The sequence below is a fragment of the Delphinus delphis genome, chromosome 17, assembly GCF_949987515.2.
Source record: "Delphinus delphis chromosome 17, mDelDel1.2, whole genome shotgun sequence".
Classification (NCBI taxonomy): Eukaryota; Metazoa; Chordata; class Mammalia; order Artiodactyla; family Delphinidae; genus Delphinus; species Delphinus delphis.
Window position 1 is genome coordinate 44,339,535 of NC_082699.1, and position 23,329 is coordinate 44,362,863.

The following is a 23,329-nucleotide window of genomic DNA, read 5'->3' on the forward strand; positions in this document are numbered from 1 at the left end:
GATCAGTTGACTATATTTATGGGAGTCTATTTTGGGGCTCTCTATTCTGTTCCATTGATCTATTTGTGTTTTCTTTCACTGATACCACACTGTATTGGTTAGTGTAACTTTACAGTAAGTCTTGAAGTTGGGTTAGCATCAGTCCTCCAACTCTTTTGGCTCCCTACAAAAAATTTAGAATCAGTTTGTTAATATCCATTAAAAAATTTGCTGGGATTTTAATTGAGATTGCATTGAATCTATAAATCAAGTTGGGAAAAACTGATATCTTGACAATATCAAGTCTTTCAATCCAGGAACATAGAATATCTCTATTTGGTTCCTTAATTTCATTCATCAGAGTTTTATAGTTTTCCTCATATAGATCTTGTACATATTTTGTTAGATTTATACCTAAGTATTTCATTTGGGGGGATGCTAGTGGTATTATGTTTATTATTATGGTAAATGTTATTATTATTATAAATGGTATTGTGGTTTTATTTTCAAATTCCACTTGTTCATTGTTAGTATATAGGAAAGCAATTGTCATTTGTATGTTAACCTCGTATCCTGCAATGTTGCTATAATTGCTTATTAGTTCCAGGAGTTTTTTTGTTTATTCTTTCAGATTTTCTATATAGATGATCATGTCATCTGTGAACAAAGACATTTTTATGCCTTTCTTCTCAATCTGTATAACTTGTATTTCCTTTTCTTGCCTTATTGCATTAGCAAGGACTTCCATTACAATGTTGAAAGGGATTGGTGGGAGGAGACATCCTTGCCTTGTATCTGATCTTAGTGAGAAAACTTGGGTTTCTCACCATTAAGTATGATGTAGGAAGATTTTAAACTATGAATCCAATTTCTTTAATAGATTTAGAACTATTCAGATTACATATATCCTTTTGAGTTAGCACTGGTAATTTATATCTTTCAAGGAATATGTCTATTTCATTTAATTACTGAGTTTATGGACATAAAGCTGTTTGTATTCTCTTATCTTCTTTGAATGTCTGTAGTATCCATACTGCTGTCCCCTCTTTCATTTGTGATACTGATCAGTTATTTCTTCTCATATTTTTTCCTCATCATTCTGGCTAAAAGTTTATCAATTTCATTGATTTTTTTTCAGAGAACTAGCCTTTATTTTCATTGATTTTCTCTCTTGTCTTTCTGTTTTCCATTTAACTGATTATGTCATTTATTTATTTAATTTGGGCTTAATTTTCTATTTCTGGTTTCCTAAGGTAGAAGCTTAGATCATTGATTTGCGATCTTTAGTCTTTTCTAACATAAGCACTTAATGCTATAAATTTATCTCTAAAGAATTATTTAGTTGCATCGCACAAATTTTATGTTGCATTTTAATTTTTATTCAATTCCCCATAATTTCTAACTTCCCTTGGGACTTACTCTTTGAGCTATAGGCTGTTTAGAAGTCTGTTGTTTAATTACATATTTGGGGATTTTTCAGGTGTCTTTCTGTTACTGACTTATAGTTTAATTTTGTTATGGTCAGAGAACTCATTTTGCACGGTTTCAAATCTTTCAAATTTGTTGAAATTTGTATTACAGCCCAGAATTGGTCTATTTTGGTAAATATTCCAAGTGTACTTGAAAAAGACTGTGTACTCTGCAGTTGTGAGGTGAATTATTCTAGAAACATCAATTAGATTGACTGGATTCCTAGTGTTGTTCAGATTTCCTATATCCTTACTGATCTTCTGTTTTTTTTTTATTGGATTACTGGGAGAACAGTGTTTAAGTCTTTAACTATAACTATGGATTGTCTATTTCGCTTTCCAGTGCTACCAGCTTTTATTTCATGTATTCTGAAGGTCTTTTGTAAGGTGCATAATTATGGGTTGTTATGCTTTCTTGGTGAATTGATCCCTTTATCACTATGTGATGTCTCTTTATATCCATAGCAAGATGCCTTCTTCTGAAGTCTACTCTGATATTAATCCAGTCAATCCAGCTTTCTTTCAATTAGTAATTGTATGGTATAGCTTTTTGCATTCTTTTACTTACAACAAAATTTTGTATTATATTTAAGGTGATGTTCTTATAGACAGAAAATAGTGGTGGGTCTTTTTTTTAACCCATCTGACTCTGACTCTTAATTGGGGTGTGTAAGCCATTTAAATTTAATGTAATTATTTATGTATATGATTAAGGTGCTACTAATTACTGATGTGGTTTGCTCAAAATCTACCATCTTGTTTTCTGCTTGTTCCGTATATCCTTTATTTCTTTTTTCCTCATTTTCTGCCTGTTTTTGGTTTGAGTACTTTCTTATTCCTTTTTGTCTCCACTATTATTATATGATTTATACCTCTTTAAAATATTTTTAAATTGTTGCCCTGTTGTTTACAGTATGTATATTTAATGAATCACAGTCTACCTCAAATATATCGAGTAAGATCACCTTTTAGATCTTTCTGAGAGGCTGTGTCAAAATACATAACTCAAGTTAGAAGCTCCTTGTACACCGATATTGAATCATTATGTTGTACACCTGAAATTAATATAATGTTCTATGTCAACTGTACCTCAATAAAAAAATAAGAAGCTCCTAATAAACAGTTTTTAACAATAAAGAAATAGGTTATAAAGACTTCCATGAAATAAAAAATTTCTGTTCACTGAAGAAACTGAATAAACCAATAAATATCACTGTCCCAACTAGGGAAAAAAGTTTTTAACTAAATGTTTATACAGTGCTAAACTGTCCATAATAGATTTCCTTGTTTTCAATTCAAAACAATGCTATAACATAGTTGTTATTACTATTTTTATTTTTGTATTTATAAACAATATTTATAAATACTGTTATTATTATTAATACATTTAATTTGATGAAATTAAACAAGAAAGACAGAAATATATCTGAATTCAGTAAAAGAAAAATTGAAGACTTTCCAGGCTGGAGAAGAGCTATGTTTTAAGTATTAGATATATGTTAGCTTAAAATGTCCATCAGACATTTTAAATCAAGAGAAAACAGTATTGTTACACATTATTATTTTCATTTGATTCACATAACAAACCTAAGCAGTAGGTATTGAAGGCATCATTTGACAGATGAGGAAAATGAGGCTCATCAAAATGACTTGTATAAAAGCACAGTCTAGTAAGTTGAAGAGCCAATATCAGAACCCAAGTTCTTATACATCATGCTAGGGAGACAAAATTCAGAAGCTGAGAGAATTTAACGTCAGGGACTCAGAGCCACACAATGTAATTTCAATCTCAACCCCATGCAGTGCAACCTGGGAATACTCAACCTGCACCCACTCCAGCTACAGTTATCTTGCTAGAGCAGCCCTGGAGAGGCACGTCTGGGGAAACCTTGGCATGGGCCTACTCCAACTCCAACCATCCTACCAAGGGAGCCCCGATGCTGTATGCCCTAGGGACACCCCCCCCCCCATCCCAGTCCACATCCTCTCCAGCTCCAGTTGGCATTCCAAAGCTTCCTAGCACAAGCACTTTACACAAGGAATGCTCCTACACAAGGCCACATCTTCAACATCAGAAGAGGTAGCTGTTTGGCCTGATTCACAGAATCAAATACAGAAATTCACTGAACCAAGATGGCAGAGTAGAAGGACATGCTCTCACTCCATCTTGCAAGAACACCAGAATCACAACTAGCTGCTGAACAATCATCAACAGGAAGACACTGGAACTCACCAAAAAAGATACCCCACATCCAAAGACAAAGGAGAAGCCACAATGAGATGGGGGCAGGGGAGCAATCACAGTAAAATCAAATCTCATAACTGATGGGTGGGTGACACACAGACTGGAGAACACTAATCCCACAGAAGTTCACCCACTGGAGTGGAGGTTCTGAGCCTCACGTCAGGCTTCCAAACCTGGGGGTCCGGCAACAGGACCTAGAGAATCAGACATTGAAGGCTAGCGGGATTTGACTGCAGGACTTCGACAGGACTGGGGGAAACAGGCACTCCACTCTGGAGGGCACACACAAAGTAGTGTACAAATCGGGACCCAGGGGAAGGAGCAGTGACCCCAAGGGAGACTGAACTAGATCTACCTGCTAGTGTTGGAGGGTCTCCTGCACAGGTGGAGGGTGGCTGTGGCTCACCGTGAGGACAAGGAAACTGGCAGCAGAGGTTCTGGGAAGTACTCCTAGGCATGAGCTCTCCCAGAGTCTGCCACTAACCCCACCAAAGAGCCCAGGTAGGTTCCAGTGTGGGGTTGCCTTAGGCCAAACAAACAACAGGTAGGGAACCCAGCCCCACCCATCAGCAGTCAAGCAGATTAAAGTTTTACTGAGCTCTGCCCACCAGAGCAATACCCAGCTCTACCTATCACCAGTCCCCCCAGTCAGGAAGCTTGCACAAGCCTCTTAGATAGTCTCATCCACCAGAGGGCAGACAGCAAAAGCAAGAAGAACTACAATCCTGCAGCCTGTGGAACAAAAACCACATTCCCAGAAAGATAGAAAGGAAGAAAAGGCAGAGGGCTATGTACCAGATGAAGGAACAAGATAAAGCTCCAGAAAAACAACTCAATGAAGTGGAGATAGGCAACCTTCCAGAAAAAGAATTCAGAATAATGATAGTGAAGATGATCCAGGACCTCAGAAAAAGAATGGAGGCAAAGATCGAGATGATGCAAGAAATGTTTAACAAAGACCTAGAAGAATTAAAGAACAAACAAACAGAGATGAACAGTAGAATAACTGAAATGAAAACTACACTAGAATGAAACAATAGCAGAATAACTAAGGCAGAAGAACGGATAAGTGACCTGGAAGAGAGACTGGTGGAATTCACTGCTGCGTAAGAGAATAAAGAAAAAAGAATGAAAAGAAATGAAGACAGCTTAAGAGACCTCTGGGACAACATTAAATGCAACAACATTCGCATTATAGGGGTCCCAGAAGGAGAAGAGAGAGAGAAAGGACCAGAGAAAATATTTGAAGAGATTATAGTCGAAAACTTCCCTAACATGGGAAAGGAAATAGCCACCCAAGTTCAGGAAGCACAGAGTCCCATACAGGATAAACCCAAGGAGAAACACACTGAAACACATACTAATCAAATTGGCAAAAATTAAAGACAAAGAAAAATTATTGAAAGCAGCGAGGGAAAAATGACAAATAACATACAAGGGAAATCCCATAAGGTTAATGGCTGATTTCTCAGCAGAAACTCTACAAGCCAGAAGGGAGTGGCATGATATATTTAAAGTGATGAAAGGGAAGAACCTACAAGCAAGATTACTCTACCTGGCAAGGATCTCATTCAGATTCGATGAAGAAATCAAAAGCTTTACTGACAAGCAAAAGTTAAGAGAATTCAGCACCACTAAACCAGCTCTACAACAAATGCTAAAGGAACTTCTCTAAGTGAGAAACACAGGAGAAGAAAAGGACCTACAAAAACAAACCCAAAACAATTAGGAAAATGGTCATAGGAACATACATATCGATAATTACCTTAAACATAAATGGATTAAATGCTCCAACCAAAAGACACAGGCTTGCTGAATGGATACAAAAGCAAGACCCATATGTATGCTGTCCACGAGAGACCCACTTCAGACCTAGGGACACATACATATTGAAAGTGAGGGGATGGAAAAAGATATTCCATGCAAATGGAAATTAAGAGAAAGCTGGAGTAGCAATACTCGTATCAGAAAAAATAGACTTTAAAATAAAGAATGTTACAAGAGACAAGGAAGGACACTACACAATGATCAGCGGATCGATCCAAGAAGATGATATAACAATTATAAATATATATGCATCCAACATAGAAGCACCTCAACATAAGGCAACTGCTAACAGCTATAAAAGAGGAAATCGACAGAAACACAATAATCGTGGGGGACTTTAAAAAAAAGTTTATAGCTATACAAGCCTACCTCAAGAAACAAGAAAAATCTCAAATAAACAATCTAACCTTACACCTAAAGGAACTAGAGAAGGCAAAACAAACAAAACCCAAAGTTAGCAGAAGGAAAGAAATCATAAAGATAGAGCAAAAATAAATGAAATAGAAACAAAGAAAACAATATAGCAAATATAAATAAAACTAAAAGCTGGTTCTTTGAGAAGATAAACAAAATTGATAAACCATTAGCCAGACTCCTCAAGAAAAAGAGGGAGAGGACTCAAATCAATAAAATCAGAAATGAAAAAGGAGTAGTTACAACAGACACTGCAGAAAGACAAAGCATCCTAAGACACTACTACAAGCAACTCTGTGCCAATAAAATGGACAACCTGGAAGAAATGGACAGATTCTTAGAAAGGTATAACCTTCCAAGACTGAACCAGGAAGAAACAGAAAATAAGAACAGACCAATCATAAGTAATGAAATTGAAACTGTGATTAAAAATCTTCCAGCAGGGGCTTCCCTGGTGGCGCAGTGGTTCAGAGTCCACCTGCCAATGCAGGGGACACGGATTCGTGCCCTGGTCCGGGAAGATCCCACATACCACGGAGCAACTGGGCCCGTAAGCCCTGGCCGCTGAGCCTGCACATCCGGAGCCTGTGCTCCACAACAGGAGAGGCCACGGCAGTGAGAAGCCCGCGTACCGCAAAAAAAAAAAAAAATTTCCAACAAACAAAAGTCCAGGACCAGATGGCTTCACAGGTGAATTCTATCAAACATTTAGAGAAGAGCTAACACCCATCCTACTCAAACTATTCCAAAAAATTGCAGAGGAAAGAACACTCCCAAGCTCATTCTATGAAGCCACCATCACCCTGATACCAAAACCAGACAAAGATACTACAAAAAAGGAAATTACAGACCAATATCACTGACGAATATAGATGCAAAAATCCTCAACAAAATACTAGCAAACAGAATCCAACAAGACATTAAAAGGATCATAAACCATGATCAAGTGGGATTTATCCCAGGGATGCAAGGATTCTTCAATATATGCAAATCAATCAATGTGATACACCATATTAACAAATTGAAGAAAAACCATATGATCATCTCAATAGATGCAGAGAAAGCTTTTCACAAAATTCAATACCCATTTATGATAAAACTCCAGAAAGTGGGCATAGGGAAACCTACCTCAACATAATAAAGGTCATATACAACAAACCCACAGCAAACATCATTCTCAATGGTGAAAAACTGAAAGCATTTCCTCTAATATCAGGAACGAGACAAGGATGTCCACTCTCACCACTATTATTCAACATAGTTTTGGAAGTCCTAGCCACGGCAATCAGAGAAGAAAAAGAAATAAAAGGAATACAAATTGGAAAAGAATGAATAAAACTGTCACTGTTTGCAGATGACATGATACTATACACAGAGAATCCTAAAGATGCCACCAGAAAACTACTAGAGCTAATCAATGAATTTGGTAAAGTTTCAGGATACAATATTAATTCACAGAAATCTCTTGCATTCTTTTACACTAATGATGAAAAATCCGAAAGAGAAATTAAGGAAACACTCCCATTTACCATGGCAACAAAAAGAATAAAATACCTAGGAATAAACCTACCTAGGGAGACAAAAGACCTGTATGCAGAAAACTATAAGACACTGATGAAAGAAATTAATGATGATACCAATAGATGTACCATGATATACCATGTTCTTGGATTGGAAGAATCAATATTGTGAAAATGACTATACTACCCAACACAATCTACAGATTCAATGCAATCCCTATCAAATTACCAATGGCGTTTTTTACAGAACTAGAACAAAAAATCTTAAAATTTGTATGGAGACACAAAAGATCCCAAAAAGCCAAAGCAGTCTTGAGGGAAAAGAACAGAGCTGGAAGAATCAGACTCCCTGACTTCAGACTATACTACAAAGCTACAGTAATCAAGACAATATGGTACTGGCACAAAAACAGAAACATAGATGAATGGAAGAAGATAGAAAGGCCACAGATAAACCCACACACCTATGGTCAACTAGTCTATGACAAAGGAGGCAAGGATATACAATGGAGAAAAGACAGTCTCTTCAATAAATGGTGCTGGGAAAACTGGACAGCTACATGTAAAAGAATGAAATTAGAACACTCCCTCACACCATACACAAAAATAAACTCAAAATGTATTAGAGCCCTAAATGTAAGACCGGACACTATAAAACTCTTAGAGAAAAACATAGGAAGAACACTCTTTGACATGAATCACAGCAAGACCTTTTTTGATCTACCTCCTAAAGTAATGGAAATAAAAACAAAGATAAATGGGACCTAATGAAACTTCAAAGCTTTAGCACAGCAAAGGAAACCATAAACAAGACGAAAAGACAACCCTCAGAATGGGAGAAAATATCTGCAAACAAATCAACAGACAAAGGATTAATCTCCAAAATATATAAACAGCTCATGCAGCTCAATATTAAAAAAACAAAGAACCCAATCCAAAAATGGGCAGAAGACCTAAACAGACATTTCTCAAAAGAAGACATACAGATGGCCAAGTAGCACATGAAAAGCTGCTCAAGATCACTACTGGAGAAATGGAAATCAAAACTACGATGAGGTACCACCTCACATCAGTTAGAATGGGCATCTTCAGAAAATCTACAAACAACATATGCTGGATAGGGTGTGCAGAAAGGGAACCCTCTTGTACTGTTGGTGGGAATGTAAATTGATACAGCCACTATGGAGAACAGTATGGGGGTTCCTTAAAAAAGTAAAAATAGAATTACCATATGATCCAGCAATCCCACTACTGGGCATAAACCCAGAGAAAACCATAATTCAAAAAATACACATGCACCCCAATGTTCATTGTAGCACCATTTACAATAGGCAGGTCATGGAAGCAACCTAAATGCCCATCGACAGATGAATGGATAAAGAAGATGTGGTACATATATAAAATGGAATATTACTCAGCCATAAAAAGGAACAAAATTGGGTCATTTGTTAAGACAGGGATGGATCTAGAGACTGTCGTACAGAGTGAAGTAAGTCAGAAAGAGAAAAACAAATATCATATATTAAGGTATATATGTGAAACCTAGAAAAATGGTACAGATGAACCGGTTTGCAGGGCAGAAACTGAGACACAGATGTAGAGAACAAACGTATGGAAACCAATGGGGGAAAGTGGCAGGGGGTGGTGGTGGTGGTGTGCTGAATTGGGTGATTGGGATTGACATGTACACACTGATGTGTATAAAATTGATGACTAATAAGAACCTGCTGTATAAAAAAATAAATAAAATTAAATTAAAAAAATACAGAAAGTCAAACAGAGGAGACAGAGGAATATGTTCCAAAAAAAGAGAACAAGCTAAAACTTCAGGAAAAAAAAAAGCTTAACAAAATGGAGATAAGAAAGGTACCTTGTAAATAGTTCAAAGTAATAATAATAAAGGTGCTCACTGAACTTGGGAGAAGAAAGGAGAAACACACTGAGAACTTCAACAGAGTCAGAAAATATAAGAAAGAACCAATCAGAGCTGAAGTATACAATAACTGAAATGAAAAATACACTAGAGGGGATTGATAGCCAAATAGATGATATGGAAGAAGAGATCAGCGATCTGGAAGACAGAAAAGTGGATATCACCCAATCAGAAGAGAAAAAAGCTTTTTTAAAAAAATGAGGATAGTTTATGGGACCTCTGAGACAACATCAGGCATACTAAAATTTGTAGATGACTCAGAAGGAAGAGAGAGAGAGAAAGGGGCAAAAGCTTACTTGAAGAAATAATGGCTGAAAACTTCCCTAACCTGGAGAAGGACATAGATATTGAGAACCAGGAAGCACACAGAGTCCCAAAGAAGATGAACCCAAAGAGATCCACACCAAAACATACCATAATTAAAATGGCAAAATTAAAGATAACAGAAGAATTTTAAAGGCAGCAAGAGAAAAATAACTAGTCACATACGAGGGAACTTCCATAAGACTACAAGCTTATTTTTCAGCAGTACCTTTTCAGGCCAGAAGAGAGTGGCATAATATATTAAAGGGCTGAAAAATAAAAACTTACAACCACGAATGCTCTACTTGGCAAGATTATCATTCAGAATTAAAGGAGAGATAAAGAGTTTCTAAGAGAAGCAAAAGATAAAGGAGTTCATCACTTCTAAACCACCCTTATGAGAAATGTTAAAGGATCTTCTTTAAGTGGAAAAGAAAAGGCCATAAATAGAGATAAAATATTTGAAAGAAAAAAATTACACCAGTAAAGGCAAAAATTGTATATAGTAAAGGCAATATCAGCTACTTAAAAAGCTAGTATGATGCCTAAAAGACCAAAGTAGTAAAATCAACTATAACTACAATAAAATTAAAAGGTATAAAATATGATGTCAAAAACATAAAACATGGGGGAGTAGTAACAATATGATGCTTTTATTTTATTTTTATTTATTTATTTTTTTTGTGGTACGTGGGCCTCTCACTGTTGTGGCCTCTCCCATTGCGGAGCACAGGCTCCAGACACTCAGGCTCAGCGGCCATGGCTCATGGGCCCAACCGCTCTGTGGCATGTGGGATCTTCCTGGACCGGGGCACGAACCCGTGTCCCCTGCATCAGCAGGCGGACTCTCAACCACTGTGCCACCAGGGAAGCCCAATGATGCTTTTAGAATGCATTTGAACTTAAGCAACTATCACTTAAAATAAACTGCCATGTATATATAGGTTATATTCATGAACCTCATGGGAATCACAAACGAAAACCTATGATAAATACACAAAAAATAAAGATAAAAGAACCCAAGCATAACATCAAAGAAAGCCATCAAGTCACAAAGGAAGAGAGCAAGAGAGAAGAAAGGAACGAACAAGAACTACAAAAAGAACCAGAAAAAAATTAATAAGTACATACCTATCAATAATGACTTTAAATGTAAATAGACTACATGCTCCAATCAAAAGACATGGGGTGGCTGAATGGATAAGAAAACAAGACCCATCTATATGCTACCTACAGGAGATTCACTTCAGATCTAAAGACACACACAGACGGAAAGTTAAAGGATGGAAAAGATATTCCATACAAATGGAAACCAAAAGAAAGCTGGGATAACAATACTCATATCAGATAAAATAGACTTTATTTTTTTTAATCTGGCCAGAACCTTTATTATTTCAGAAATAAGCATCCTATGTAACTTGAAGTGGTTAGAATAGTTATTTATGGATTACTGTAACAAATATTTGTCAAAACACCAACTATCTCAATAATCATACACTTATTCATAAGAATGTCCAAAAATAACTCTTCAGTATCAAAAAATTTACAAATGGCACAAGAGAGTTAAATAATGGTCTGTGGAGGAGAGAAGAAAAATTCTGCTAGGGGAAACTCTAATGAAGCATTTCCTCCATTACATTTTTGATTGATATGGTTCATGAAAGAAGCCTTGCTTTGCCTTCCTTTTTTTAGTGATTCCTCTGAGAGGGAATGCAAGAAACCAAATCTGAGGGGAAAAACTGCTTTCATAGTCTCAAGTGTAAACCACAAACAGGCTTCTCTGATAAAAGCTTTAAAGCCGGAAGAGATGAGAAAGGCAAGCATGTATTCCTTTAAACATTTCAATAAATTTGCAAAAACATTCAGCAATTATGCACATGTTGTTTGTATACTTAAAAATGCAACAATTTTCATGCTTTGAATATTTTTTCCTGAATGTTTTAAGGATATTTTGTTCTAGACAACTCAAAAGTAAGGCTTACACACACACATAATATATATAACAGGAATTCTCCACATGATTAGCACTGTGGACTCTCCTGACAGTGTCAAACAATGAAAAGCCAAATATGATCACATCTATACTGTAAGGAGAGCCTGGAGAATCGCCTATGCCTTTGTTTTCTGCTCAACACTTCTGACAAGTTCAGCAGATGTACAGCCATGACTTGTTTCCAAACATCCAGACCCCTTCACTGGCTCACCACAATTACACGACTGTTAAGTTCTAAGTATTCAGAGAAAGACTGCAGGTGTCCCTTTACTTCTCTCTGGTCCCTTTACCAAACCCCTATATCGCTTATGACATTACTTGTTAATATTCCACATTCCAAATGAAAGATGCAGGTACACAGTTTGCTAAATTTCACTTAACCAAATAAATTTAATAATAGATAAAATACTTAAATTCCTGCAGCACAGAACTTGGTTTTCACATTCATTAGAACATTTTAGAATTACTCAAACATGAGAATTGAAAATGTGTGTGCTTTTTGGAAGAGAACTACTGAGTTTATTCTCCAGAAGAAAAAGCAGACCTGAAGCATCACATTACTGGAACACTTGAAACATGTTGACAAGTTCTTATCTTCTAAACTTCCATGAAAGCTGCTTGCACAAACTATTTAAAGAATATTTGCCCCTATTAGACAAGCCAGATATCTGATGTATTAAGGAAGTCAGAAGCTGAGTCACTTCACTTCTTTCTGTTGCCTCCAGTTGCTAGAATACTGGCAACTTGCATAAATATGTTTAAAATGTCCATGTAGATTCCCAACATCGAATTGATGGGATCATATTTTTTAACTCCATATGCTGGTACTACTTCTGCATGCCTGATTACTTTCTATGTGTCATACAGGAGAAACGTGCTGAAAAGAACTAATCCACCATAAATTGCCACTGGGTACAGAGTGGCACCAGCCACAGTGGTAGGTGGAAGAAACACAGATCCTAGTGAGGACACAAAGACAACACCCTGGCCCACACCCAGGGGTGCTCCCATGTTCACAAACTTCTCACTGGGCGCACACATAGCCATGGTGGAGAGGCCTCCCACAATGCCAGCCGTGTACCATACAGCTCTGACAAGAAGAGGCCCCCCTAACATCATCAGAAGAGCCACCACTGCACCCATCACACCAGAATGTAGTAACCAAGCAAGACGCTTTGGGCCTGGGCTCCGTACCAGCATTCCAGCTTCAATCATGCATGCAAAGGTTGCACCAGCTGTCACCCAACAGCCTCTCATCATGAAGTTCATGAGAGCAGGAGTTCTGCTCATAGCCAGGGAAGACAAAGCTGTTATGCCAATACTTCCTGCTAAGTACATATAGATGGAATGCATTCTATCCTTCACATACTGAGGCCAAATTACAGCTTTTTCAATAGCTCCAATCTCATTAGACATTGGCATTCCCAAGCCATAGTAGCACAAAGCTCCAAGAGCAACTGCAGCAATAAACCATCTTTCCATCTGATCAATTTAAAATATTTTTTCCAATGATTGTTCCAAAGCTGTCTCCTTGAGTTCTTGGCTGGTTTTCCCATGCCGAATTCCAATTCTTGTCTTGGTGGCATATTCCCTGCTGGGTGTTAAGAGCCACTGATTCTTTGTGATGGAATTCTTCACAACAGGGGAGGCCCTGGTGAAACCTTGGCGGAAAACCCTGGAAGGTAGTGTCTGGAGACACACAAGTCTTGTGGCCAGCATGGTGATGCACCAGGTTTACCAAGCACATCTGAAATGCTCAGTCCCTGGTCACCTCAAGCATGCAGTTCCCCTTCTGGGCCTGCGAAACGCAGCCACACACATCTCCCGCATCCTCTGCCCACCTCTTACTGACTGCACATGCCTAAAATAGACTTTAAAACAAACACTGCAACAAAAGACAAAGGAAGGCATTACATAATGATAAAAAGGGTCAATCCAAGAAAAGGATATAACATTCATAAATATTTAAGCACCAACATAGGAGCGTCTAAGTATATAAAGCAAATATTAACACACACAAAAGGAGAAATAGACAGTAACACAATAATAGTAGGGGAATTTAGTGCCCAACATACATGAACAGACAGATCATCCAGATAGAAAATCAGTAAGAAAACATCGGCTTTAAATGACACAGTAGACCTGATACACCTAACAGACAGATACAGAACATTCCACCCAAAAATTTCATAATACACATTTTTTTTCAAGTACACATGGAACATTACTCAGGATAGCTCACATGTTAGGCCACAAAACAATTCTCAATAAATTTAAGAAGACTGAAATCACATCAATCATCTTTTCTGACCACAATGGTATGAAACTAGACATCAAGTACAAGAAGAAAACTGGAAAAGACACAAACATGGAGGGACCAAATAACATGCTACTAAACCACCAGTGGATCAGTGAAGAAATCAAAGAGGAAATAAAAAATACCTTGAAACAAATGAAAATGAAAACACAACTTTCCAAAGTCTATGGGACATAGCAAAAGCAGTTCTAAGAGGGAAGTTCATGGTGATACAGGCCTTCCTCAAGAAATAAGAAAAATCTCAAATAAGCAATGTATCTTTACAGCTAAAGGAACTAGAAAAAGAAGAAAAACGAAGCCCAAAGTTAGTACAAAGAAGAAAATAATAAATATCAGAGCAGGAATACATGAAATAGAGGCTTAAAAAAAGAAAAGATCAATGAAGAGCTAGTTCTTTGAAAAGATAAACAAAATTGATAAACTTTACCCAGACTCATCAAGAAATAAGAGAGATCCCAAATAAATAAAATCAGAAATGAAAGAGAAGTTACAACAAATATCACAGAAATACAAAGAATCATAAGAGACTAGTACAATTATTTGTCAATAAGCTGGACAACCTAGAAGAGATGGATAAATTCCTAAAAATATACAATCTTCTAAGACTCAATCATGAAGAAATAGAAAATCTTAACAGACAAATTACCAATAATGAAATTGAATTAGCAATAATAAAAAAAAAAACACCTCCCAACAAACAAAAGTCAAAGACCAGAAGCCTTCACAGGGGAATTCTACCAAACATTTTAAAAAGAGTTAACACCTATCCTCAAACTATTCCAAAAATTGAAGAGGAAGGAACACTTCCAAACTCATCCAACAAGGCCAGCATTACCCTGATACCAAAATCAAAGACACTACAAAAAAAAAAAGAAAAGAAAAAGAAAATTACAGGCCAATATACCTGATGAACAAAGATGCAAAAATCCCCAATAAAACACAGAGGGTGAATTCAATAACACATTAAAAGAATCATAAATCAGATCAAGTGGGATTTATCCCAGGGATGTAAGGATGGTTCAATATTGACAAATCAATATGATATACCATATTAACAAATGAATAAAAATCATATGATCATCTCAATAGATGCAGAAAAAGCATTTGACAAAATTCAACATCGATTTACCATTAAAAAAAACCAACTCTCAACAAAGTGGGCACAGAGGGAACATACCTTAACATAATAAAGGCCATGTGACAAACCCACAGCTAACATCATACTCAATGGTGAAAATTCTTCCTCTAAGATCAGGAACAAGACAAGGATACTCACTCTTGCCACTTTTATTCAACATAATATTGGAACTCCTAGTGACAGCAACCAGACAAGAAAAAGAAATAAAAGACACAAAAACTGGAAAAAAAGAAGTAAAACGGTCACTATTTGCAGATGACATGATACTATATATAGAATACCCTAAAGACTCTGCCAAAAATTATTAGAACAAATAAATTCAGTAAAGTTGCAGGGTACAAAATTAATATACAGAAATATGTTGCATTTCTATACTCTAATAATGAACTACCAGAAAGAAAAATTAAGAAAACAATCACATTTACAACAGCATCAAAAAGAATAAAATACATAGGAATAAATTTAACTAAGGAGGTGAAAGACCTGTACTCTGAAAACTATAAGATATTGATGAAAGAAATTAAAGATGAACAAATAAATGGAAAGATATACCATGCCTGTGGATGGGAAGAATTAATATTGTTAACACATACATACTACCCAAAGCATTCTATAGATTCAAAGTAATCCCTAGCAAAACACCCATGGCATTTTCCCTAGAACTAGAATAATCCTATAATTTGTATGAAACCACAAAAGACCCCAAATATCCAAAGCAATCTTAAGAAAGAAGAACAGGGCTTCCCTTGTGGTGCAGTGGTTGAGAATCCGCCTGTCAGTGCAGGGGACACAGGTTCGATCCCTGGTCCAGGAAGATCCCACATGCTGCGGAGCAACTAAGCCCGCGAGCCACAACTACTGAAGGCCGCGTGCCTAGAGCCCGTGCTCCACAACAAGAGAAGCCACCAGAATGAGAAGCCCACGAACCACAATGAAGAGTAGTCCCCACTTGCCACAACCAGAGAAAAACCCGTGCACAGCAACAAAGATCCAATGCAGCCAGAAAAAACAAATAAATAAAATAAAATAATAAAATAAATAAATTTTAAAAAAAAGAACAAAGCAGGAGGTATTACATTCCCTGATTTCAAACTATACTACAAAGCTACAGTAATCAAAACAGGATGGTATTGTCACAAAAACAAACATATAGATCAATGGAACAGAATAGGGAGCCCAGAAATAAACCCATACTTATGTGGTCAATTAATCCATGACAAAGGAGGCAAGACTATACCATGGGGAAAAGACAGTGTCTTCAATAAATGGTGTTGAGAAAACTGGACAACTATATGCAAAAGAATGAAACTAGACCACTTTCTTACACCATATACAAAAATAAACTCAAAATGGATTAAGGACTTAAATGTAAGACCCGAAAGCATAGAACTCCTAAAAGAAAACATAAGCAATATGCTCTCTGAAACTGGTCTTAGCAATATTTTTTTTTTTTTTTTGGATCTGTCACCTCAGGCAAGGGCAGCAAAAGCAAAAGTAAACAAATGGGACTACATCAAACTAAAAAGTTTTGCACAGCAAAAGAAACCATGAACAAAGCAAAAAGGCCACTTACTGAATGAGAGAAGATATCTGCAAATGATACATCTGATAAGGGATTAATATCCAAATTATATGAAGAACTCATACAACTCAACAACAACAACAACAAAATCCAATTTTAAAAATTGGCTAAGGACCTTAATAGACATTTTTCCAGAGAGGACATACAGATGTCCAACAGGTACATGAAAAGATGCTCAAGATCACTAACTGGATGGGAAATGCAAATCAAAACCACAATGAGATATCACCTCACACCTGTCAGAATGGCTATTATCAAAAAAGACAACAAATAAAGTGTTGGCGAGGACGTGGAGAAAAAGAAACTCTCGCGCACTGTAAATTGGTACAACTACTATGGAAAACAGGATGGAGTTTCCTCAAAGAATTAAAACTAGAACTACCATATGATCCAGCAATTCCACCTCTGGGGGCGGGGGAAAGGGCAAAATAGGTAAAGGGAATTAAGCCGTACAAACTTCCAATTATAAAATAAGTCTCAGGGATAAAAAGTATAGCATAGGGAACATACTTAATAATACTGTAATAACTTTGTATAGTGACAGATGGTAACTAGACTTATTGTGGTTTTCATTTCACAATGTATAAAAACATCAAATCACTGTGTTGTATACCTGAAACTAATAATAATTAAAAGACAGAAATCTCAATTCCCAAATGCTTGATAGGATAGAACTCAAATGAAATAAATTCACTGCACAGACATAACTTGTTTTATTGTGCTTTGCTTTATTGTGCCTCACGGATACTGTGTTTTTCACAAACTGAAGGTTAGTGGCATCCCTGTGGCAGGCGAGTCTATCAGCACCATTCTTCCCACAGTATTTGCTCACTTCATGTTTCTGTGTCACATTTTGGTAATTCTTGCAATATTTCAATCATGTTCATTATTATTACATTTGTTATGGTGATCTGTGATCAGTTATCTTTGATGTTACTACTATGACTTGCTGAAGGCTCAGATGATGGTTAGTGTTTTTTAGCGGTAAAGTATTTTTTAAATTAAGGTATGTACATTGTTTTTTAAGACACAATGCCATGATACACTTAATAGACTACAGTGTAGTGTAAACATAATTTTTATATGCACTGGGAAACCAAAATAATTGTATGACTTGCTTTATCATGATATTCACTTTGTTGTGGTGGTCTGGAGCCAAACGTGCAATATCTCCAAGGTACGCCTATATACCCACACTTTCTAGAATGCATCTAAACTGTAAAGCATACATATATTTATACTGCCCCAAATTAAACTTATTTTCTAAATATTCAAAGTAAATTACATGAACTTTCTCATATTGATAATCAAATATCAACAAACTGCTAGACTAAACTGGCCATTTGATATGAATAAGATTATACAGTAACTAACAAATACTTTGTACAAGTACAATAAAATTTAATAGATACAGTTACACTTCAGAAAGGGAAGCCCAAGGAACCTGATATTAATCTCACTTAATGCTTTATCTACCTAGCAAGATATAAACTCAAATATACTTTCTTACCATGATATTGTAGTTGACACTAATGGTCTCATCTTCATAAGGGGCATTCACTTGAACAGGTTTAATATCACTCCTTCCTTTTCTTACAACATCATAGATGGGATTTCGAGGTTGCTGGTTGAAGAGAATTTTTTTCAGTTGCTTTTCCAGAAGTTGTGGAGCATTGTTAACTACTTCAAAAACTCCATAGTCCACATTAAATCTAATTGCCTCTGAAAAGGTCTGCAAAATAAATTTGTGGAAATATGTCTTACAATTTTAAAAACCAGAAACTCACTGTCTCCAAGAAGACTTGATATTTACATGTATGCATATATACTTACACAAAGTTTTGTCTTCTTAATCATTACCTCTTTCATTTTAGAAGCCTTAGAAATCTCTTGACTACAGGTAAGGGAACCCACTGAATCCTTCTTTTCCAAGTGTATTTATGCCATGAGATAAGTGTCAGGATATATTATGGCAGAAATTCCTTTTGCATAAACCTCTTATCTCTGTGCTTCTTTGGAACTGGAAAGAAATACACACCTGGTCTCTATGAAGCAATGTTATTCTCTTAGAAGGGGGTGGATTACTAGGGAAGAATGAGTAAAGTAAGAAGAAATAACACTCCTGTTGTCTCTTTCATTCCCAGGAGCCATGAAAGCTAAGTCTCCCTTGCCCAAAAGGAGAAAATTAAGTAAAATGTGTTCTTCATTTAAGACTATTTCAACACCGTTCCATTCACTGTGACCAAAAAAAGGAGAGAGAGTGAAAGACAATATTTCTGAGCTTTTCTCAGTAATTACTAAATGCTGCCAACTTTTATTTAAAGTCAGTCAGTTAATATACAACAGTCAGGAGTCTTGAGTTTGAATACCAGCTTGCCAATAAGTAGCTCTGTGACTCTGGGTAAATCACTAACATGTTTGGGGCCTCTATCTCCATAGCAAGTATATGGTGGATTGGCTGTGTCTTTTCTCATTTTGCCCTCCAAATCCAGAATCAGGTCCCTTTTCCAGAATATTAATTTATTTTAGGATTCCTCCAGAGAACTGCATACTCATGTGGATTAATTTATATATATTTAGCCAGGTAGTAGAAGACATTAAGTCCTTTCCCTTGGATCAGTAAGTGTACTAGGGAGAGCATCAGTTCTCCCAAGTTTTACTAACAGATTGCTAGATATACTATAGTTAAAATTTAATAAATGGCAGGATGTTATAAAATTGGAGTTAGAAATATATGTGTATATGTATAAATACCTATTATGTGTTTGTGTGGGTATATGTGGGTGTATATATATATATATGTATATATATATATATATACACATATATATATATATACACACACACATATTTTTTAATAAAAACTCATCCTACAGTAAGATGGCAGCTTAGGAAGATCCTGAATATGTCTCCTCCAGTGGACACACTAAGTCCACAGCTACATATGGAACAATTTCCTCATAAAGAAGCCAAAAGGCTGGCTGAGTGATGACTACACACTGGGCAAACAAGATGTAAACCACATCAAACAGGTAGGAGAAGCTGGGACACAACCTTGCCATAAACCCCACCCCTGGTGCAGTGACCCTGCGAGGCAACTCGAAACCCAGAGCTTCTCCATGAGGAGCAAAGGGTTCAAACCCCACATCAGGCATCCCAACTTTAAAGACCTGCGCATGAGAGATGAGCCCCTGATTTTGAAAATCAACAGGGCTCACATCCCAAGACATGAACTGAGATGTGAGACAAGGAAAAGTGGTCCTACAGTCAGCACATAAGGTGAAATCATATTTAGTCAAAACTATCCCTTGAAATCCTTGGAAACACTTAGTATCGTGTTGTTCTATCTTTCAAGAAGTTTATCACAGTCCATTTTTCCTCTGACATTGAAATGTGTCACTACTTCTGTATTTAGCGACCAGATAAAGTGGTGGCCTTGTGTTTAAAGCTCATGTTTACCACGAGAATCACCCTCAGCATAAGAAGATGACTACACTAAGAGGCAAGAGGGATAAGAGCCACTAAGGGAGTGGCAGATTCTCATTTTCATCTCACACGCTCTCTAGGATGTTCACAGACTGGTCTATGTGTGTTTGTGGACTGGTAAACAGTCACATCACCCTCGCTCACTCTGCAGAGCACGAATAATTCATTTTGAGTAATAACGTGTGTATAAGGCAAGTCCACTTTAACCCACAATAACTACAATAGAAGTATATACAAATTAGAGTGATGGCACAGAAGGATTTGTTAACTATCTTTAGGAAATTAAGGAAGTTGTATAGAGAAACCTGAGTCTGGAAGAATAAACAGGCAGTCTCAACAGCCAGATGAGGGAGAGAAGGGAATTCAGCAAAAGAAATAGCAAGTGTATCGAGATACATGCACCAACAATGGACAAGGAGGGGCTTCCCTGGTGGTGCAGTGGTTGAGAATCTGCCTGCTAATGCAGGGGACACAGGTTCGAGCCCTGGTCTGGGAGGATCCCACATGCCGTGGAGCAACTAAGCCCGTGAGCCACAACTACTGAGCCTGCGCGTCAGGAGCCTGTGCTCCGCAACAAGAGAGGCCGCGATAGTGAGAGGCCCGCGCACTGCGATGAAGAGTGGCCCCCACTTGCCACAACTAGAGAAAGCCCTCGCACAGAAATGAAGACCCAACACAGCCCAAAATTAATTAATTAATTAATTTTTTAAAAAAATCAGAGAGAACATTTTCCGGCCGTGGTCAGAGGAAGTCCCGACTACTGAATAAAGGCACAGAGAGATGCAACATTGGTGCCTTTGAAGATGGGAGAATGAGGCTAAGAGCCAGGGAAGGCAAGGCTTAAAAAAAAGAAAAGAAAAGAACAATAGACAAGGAGCACCAGACAACAGGCTGCTTTTGAGGACCTGCAAGCAGTTTGACGTTGCTGAAGCTTAATATTCGGGGGGAGAATAACATGATGGAAGCCTGGAGAGAAAGGCAGAGGACAAGTTCACCAAGGACTTTCTATTTATGCCATAACTCTCAACTTACTCTCTCAAATCAGTGATTCTCAGAGGGTGTCCCTGGACCAGCAGCATCAGCATCACCTAGGAACCTGTTAGAAATGCAGATTCTTGGGCCTCACCCCATAATCAGAAACTCTGAGGGTGGGTCCCAGTAGTCTGTGTTTAACAAGCCCTCAGTGATTCTGATGCATGCTCAAGTTTGAGAATCATTGCTTTAGAATGATGGGGAGCCACTGCAGAGTTTTTAACTGGGGGGAGACAGAATCCAGGTTGAGCAAACTTCAAAGCCCACATTCTGTTTCCTACTTCATGCTGACTTTCATGCGTGTTCACACACACGGAAGGGCTGGCCATCTATGGTCTATAGGAGAAAGAACCCTGGGCTTTATTCTCCGAAGTCCTGTTGTCTGCTTAAGAAGAATCTCTCTCACACGTCATGTCCTCTTGTTTTTAACCGTTTCTAAGCTTATCTACAAAATTGCTCAAATTAGTTTAGTATGTGACAATAAAAGACACGTAAAGTGGGGGAGATAGAAATGAACGATGGAGGAAGACTTTCCCTCAGAAAGCTGAGTAGGCTGATTTAGAGAACACTCAGCTTTTAATCATATGATAGGAAAAATTTTCAGTTTGAGCCTCAAACCCAATCCTCTGCAAGCTGTTACAGACTGCTCTTTCCCTTACTTAATTTTCTTATTTCAAGGGTATCATTTTCCAAATGTTCTAAAACGAATTGACCTGAAGGTGGTGAAAGCTAACTTTGTAGTACCAGTCATCCATGTGCGAAAAATATTTTCACAGAAAAAGCAAGTGCATGAAAATATTTTTACCACAATAAATTGCTGGTTCCACATTTCTTTGAAAAGAGGAGGAAAAAAAACCTGTGAATAATTAGTGATGTGCTTTAACTGCCAGCCCAGCACCACTGAAACTTACCGGGTGCCAAATTATTTAGCTGAACAGTATTTAAATTAAAAACTAATGACTAGGTTAATTTAATACATGTTCATCTCTGCTCCAACTCTGTCTCTACTAATTGAGCTCCAAAGCTGTATTTTAAACATGCATCTTAGTCAGTGAATGAGAAACATCTGACAACTTGAATATAACAAGTCAGTTACCAATAACAACTTCTTTTAATCTAAGTTTTATTGTCATTTTAGATGCTTAACCATAAACTATTTACTGGACATATTCACCAGTGGGATGGAAGGAATAATGTGCCACATAAAATGCATAGGAAATATCCTTAGTTCAAAAATGAGTTACATTAGGTAATTTGAGTGCTTTATGTTTGAGCTACAAGGCTTATCAAAACACCCATAGGAACAAATGCTGAACTAAGCAGTACTACCTAGTGCTCCAACAACACCTTCAAAAATCAGTCTCTGAGTATTTAAATCTTGGCAGGGGAAGACCCAAGTCCTTCATCCCCACTTCATCCCACCCATTCCCCAAATCCATACTCTCTCTCTTTCTCTCTCGCTCTCCCCTTACCCAACAATCTAACATATAACTCCTTCATAAAGCTGCAAGAAATTATAATAGTTTACAGATTTTAAAAAAGTGTGGAGAATCATTCCAAAAAGAGAAGTTATGGTAAAATTCCAAAGGCACATAGCTAAGCATGGTCTGGCAAACACATGACATACCTATCCTTGCAAGGAGGGTAGAGAATAGGCCACCCCTTCAGCTTCTGCAAACCATAAATGTCACAAACATTCTAAACCACCCACAGAGGACCAACCTAAATCTGTATGTGGGCTCATCTACTCAATCCCACAACAGTCACTGAGCATAAAACACACAAAGCAAAACCAAAAGGAAAAAAAAGTGTTTTCACACTATAGCATAGAAGAAAATTTAATAAGCAAACACTTGTCCATAAAGAGTTGACAGCAAAAAAAAAAAAAACCTCCCAGACACCAAATGAAAACAATATCTGAAAGTGAACCTGGCACCAGAACAAACGGAATGAAGTTATGAAAGCTAGGATTTGGAAAGTGCCATAATCATTTATAATAGCAGCAACTGTCCTGGATTCCCCTCGTCAAAAAATAACATGGAGGCAGGCTACCAGCCGTCAATTTCTGGATCTTACAATGTGTCCCAAGGG

General features: G+C 37.2%; 1 protein-coding gene and 1 pseudogene across 1 annotated transcript in view; both read right to left on the bottom strand.

The window, feature by feature from the left end:
* The window catches only part of RGS22 (regulator of G protein signaling 22), a 155,180-nt gene that overhangs the window by 114,023 nt on the left and 17,828 nt on the right, over positions 1-23,329 (bottom strand). The window contains exon 3 of the mRNA XM_060035274.1: positions 18,231-18,452. Within this exon, the coding sequence (XP_059891257.1) occupies positions 18,231-18,452 (222 nt within the window). The remainder of the gene's footprint in view (positions 1-18,230; positions 18,453-23,329) is intronic.
* Positions 12,386-13,402, bottom strand: LOC132440258 (growth hormone-inducible transmembrane protein pseudogene; annotated as a pseudogene).